A 4,358-nucleotide genomic window follows, 5' to 3' on the forward strand; every position below is an offset into this window, starting at 1 on the left:
CAAAGCTTCTGACGTCCGTGTCATAGCACCAGAAGAAAAAATATGCCAATCGACAGTTCAGGCATTTAAGTGGCACCGAAATGAGGCACCGCGTTCTGATTCGGTCCGGTACATACCGGTCATATGGGTACCGGTACCGTATTGGCACCGGGTTCGGTACCCAACCCTAGTGCTGATACAGGTTGTGTTGCCTCGCGATGTCGACAGCAGCTTATAACAGGCCTAGCAGCTTAAAATTTTTAACAAAACACTCTTCTATACGTTTATTTTATTTTTTTTGTCCTGAAAATATATATATTTTTTCCCATTAAAACTAATTGTTCTATACGTTACTGAACATACTTTTTACAATCATTTACAACATAGCATAGGTTTAACATTAGAAAAACAACATCAATTTTAAGTCCAGCCCTGCCTCCATGTGTTCTGGGGTCTTCGGGGGAGGTGAATCTCTTGGCGAATGGCCTCAGTCGGTGGACAGTGGAACGAGGCATGTCAAACACTCTGGAGACCACTCTGTATGATGTACCACACGGCGGCCAGATAAGAAACACCAGGGTTTCGATTGTGGCACCCTATCCGTGCTGCCGTTCACTTCTCAGAAGATCCAGCAGCATTGTCAGGGCCTCCCTGCTCAGCTGAAAATCCCCACTGACTACCATAGTACTTTTTTTCCCTAAAAAAAAACTCATAGTAACCTACTTTATTGCTTTGTTACAGTCCACCACTGGTCATTTTAAAATGAAACTAACATTTTTTTTTTTGCAGAACATTAACAAATTGTTGCTAACTACAGCTGCAACCCATATCAAAGGCTGCATCTAAAGGACTTACAGAGCTCTGTTCAGGTATTACAGTTTCCGCTGAACATTGAGATGAGCAATGCATCATTTGTTTTTCTTTAGTCACAGTTTTATTTTTATGGTTACTTAACTGCTTAAAATCAGGGTTGCAAACCTTTCTAAATATGTTCACCATCAAGACAATAAACTATTATAAAATTACAAAATCTGAAATATTGGAGAACAGCTAGTGTAATCATTTCTTTTTATTTATTTATTTATTTATTTATTTTTTATTTTTTATTTTTGTAGACAGTGTATAAGCATGCTAACAGGACATGATTATTTTGGTTGTGATTCTGCAGCTGTCCAGCAGGTGACATCAGGCGTCACTCTGTGACGAACTGAATGTACTCCAGAGCACTGACGATTAAGGACATAATTATGAAGAAAAAGGCTGACCGATTTACCTAAAGGACCAGCGTGGCAATGCAAAATGTTGAAATAATAGATTTAATCTATTTATTTATTTATTTGCAAATAGATAAACATGCCAGAGAATTTTCAAATAAATAAAAAAAGAATTTGTGTATTATTTAAATTAATGGAAGCCATTCTTCCAGGGCAGTTACTGCTGTGATTGAGAATCAGTTTGCCTTGGCGCCAGTGTACATGGCTGATCGCTATCATAGTCATGTTCAGGTTTTAAACAAATAAAGCAAAACTCATTGTCACATTCAGGGCATTCCATGTTATTACATCCTTCATTAGTGTGTTCAATCAGCACACCACAAGATGTGCATGCACGGATTTTTGGACACTCCACTTCATTTTGGAAGTATGTTAAAGAGATCATTGGACAGTCTTTCAGCAGTTTCTTGTCAATGGTACATCCCACATTACCACATCGGTCAGCACGATTATGAGATCCTTTCCACTCTCTTAAACAATTCCAGCAAAATTCATAGGAATCTCCAGTCTTTTCTGTGCAAACTGGGCACTCCACGCAGAGATTGGAAACATCCAACCTTTCAACAAAAGTGCTACAACCAGGACACTAAATATGGGAAGAAAAAAGACAGATGTGCAGGGTCAGACCCATGCATCACACTTGACCCATCAACTCCCTTATTAATGTTTTATTACTTCTGCAAGGAAAAAAATGTACTTACAACCCTGAAGTCAACTAAATTCTTAACAGTGTTCGTCCCAAGCTTTTCCTCAAAACTGCGTTTCTCATCAATTGAAAGTTTTGCCAGTTTTCGCACTTCATCATATGGCCATGCTTCCTCACACAGTGGGCATTTAAATTTAGTCTGTCCCTGAAATTAAACATCAGAGATTATAATTAGACATTGATTTTGTTTCAAGTTGAATATCATATAGGTTAAAAAATTGGTTAAACTAATTTGGGTTAATTAAAGCACAATGATACAAGTGAAATGTGCACAGGTTCACTCACATTGTCCAGCTGAGTTTTGCAACAATCTGTCAGTGAATTAGGATCTGTGACATGACCACAGGATAACACAGCCCTTAAAACATCTGGATCATCATCATATTCATCTGAAAGGGGACAAGGTTGTCATCAGTCGTACTAAAATGTACTGTATTTATCACATTGGAGTATGCACAATACAGGCAATAGAGAATGGTATTTTATATTTTCCTTTAATTGCTTATTTCTTTTTAGTCCACAGAATCATGTTGAATGAATGTACCTGGGGGGGTTTCATAAAACAAGTTTACCAAATAAGCCAGGCTTATTTCCCCCTATTAAAAACAGAAAACTGTTACGACTACGGTCGTCTAAATAAATAAATAAATTAATAAATAATATATATTTTTTTAATTAACGTTTATTCATTTAGAAGACACTTTTACCAACTCTGTAATTTATCTTTTCTTTCGTTTACGTTCTCGTAATTCTAATGTCAAGGTTTTTTTTTTGTTTTGTTTTTTTAAATAGAGCTTTTTTCACACTACACAAAGCAGCTTTACCCGAATAGAGTCAAACCAACATACAGAAGCCTGCAAAATCACTAACCTTTCATTTAAACTAGACTTTTTTGTTTCAGTTTACGGACAAATATAGGTTAGACAGTATTTATTTAGACAGACATTATTCAGATCAAGTTTTGTTCTCATCTTAAGTCTTGTTCAGTCAGTGCAGTTAATTAAAACAATATAGTATTTTTGAATCTTAGTGTCCTTCAGAACCCAAGCAAGAAACTAGATCAAATAACAGAAATTGAGACATACATACATACATAATATATATATATATATATATATATATATATATATATATATATATTATTAATGTATGTATGTCTCAATTACACACACACACACACAACGACACATAATATAAATAATAACGCACAATATATTTAGCATTTGTGTGTTCAGTTAATTGTCGGTTATTTATTAAATAAGTTAATAAGCGCGCGCACTTACCGATATCGTTCGGTTTTGACACCAGTTTAATACCTTTGTCGCGTGGAGTGAATTTCTTCATGATTTCAGACATTTTTCTGTTCTTAAACTTCCGTGTTGTTAAAGTCAACTCTCAGTGCATAGATTTTCCCACGCAGTTACGTGTAAAAGGTCACGTGTTACAACTGTGTACGGGTATCTTTCAAGGGTTGGTTATACAGCCTTTTAAATATTGCAGCTTTTTGATTCTGTTTTGCGTGACTACCAGGATGTGCAATTTTTCTCTCAGAGGTAGAGCCCTACACTTAAAAGTCTTTATGCTACATGTAAGATCAAAGTGTTCAAACTGTGTTTGACATAGCTATATTGAATCGAAACTATTTTGTCTGCGATAAACATGTTGCTGAACACCGCGCAAGCGTAGAAGCCTCATGGGGAATCATAATCTGTCAGGTAGGAAAACACCGGTAGCAGGTGCAGTCCAAGTCGAACACACCCTTTAACTCTAACTCACACAGATCTTTCTTTTTCTTTCTTTCTTTCTTTTCTTTTTTCTTTTCTTTTTTTTTTTTTTTTTTTTTTTTGATATGGATGTGACTAAATATATTATTCTAATATGTTAGCTCCCAGTCCACATGTAAAAAAAAAAAAAAAAAAAAGTCTTCTTGAAGATTTGTGGTGCATTTCAAATCAACATATACTTTATTGAAACATGTTTATTTATTATAATCTTCTAACACTGATTTTTTTTTTTTTTTTTACTATAATCCAGTAGTAGTTTATACTTAAAACTATTTTTAGCATCTTGTTTTTAACAAGTCTAACTTGCTTCCCCACCCTTAATGGTATCTGTAGCTAAACCATTCCTGAAGTTACACAAACATAAAAAGTAAAAAGGGATTCACATATGATTATATATATATATATATATATATATATATGTATATGTATATATGTATAAAATAATAATGATAATAATAGGTTTATAGTTAATCAGTAGAAATTGTTACAGTTAACCAGTTAACCAGTTGGCACTTTAGTTAAAGTTCTCTCCATTCAGGGCAGTTGTTTCAGTCAGATTTAAGAACTTTTTTATAGCTACAGACCAGAAATATGTTATGTTTAGCAACTGTTTTG

The 4,358-nt window shown here is 34.6% G+C and overlaps 1 protein-coding gene across 1 annotated transcript; it reads right to left on the bottom strand.

Annotated features, from left to right (window-relative positions):
* Nucleotides 1-1,025: 1,025 nt before the first annotated feature.
* Nucleotides 1,026-3,371, bottom strand: LOC127162418 (E3 ubiquitin-protein ligase RNF19B-like). Its single transcript, XM_051105206.1, has 4 exons — nt 3,243-3,371; nt 2,245-2,348; nt 1,955-2,104; nt 1,026-1,839 (listed from the first exon to the last, which is right to left on the bottom strand). The coding sequence occupies exons 1-4, from the start codon at nt 3,313-3,315 to the stop codon at nt 1,411-1,413; spliced, it is 756 nt and encodes a 251-aa protein (XP_050961163.1). The 5' UTR covers nt 3,316-3,371; the 3' UTR covers nt 1,026-1,410.
* Nucleotides 3,372-4,358: the final 987 nt, after the last annotated feature.

Source organism: Labeo rohita, unplaced genomic scaffold (assembly GCF_022985175.1).
Source record: "Labeo rohita strain BAU-BD-2019 unplaced genomic scaffold, IGBB_LRoh.1.0 scaffold_933, whole genome shotgun sequence".
NCBI lineage: Eukaryota > Metazoa > Chordata > Actinopteri > Cypriniformes > Cyprinidae > Labeo > Labeo rohita.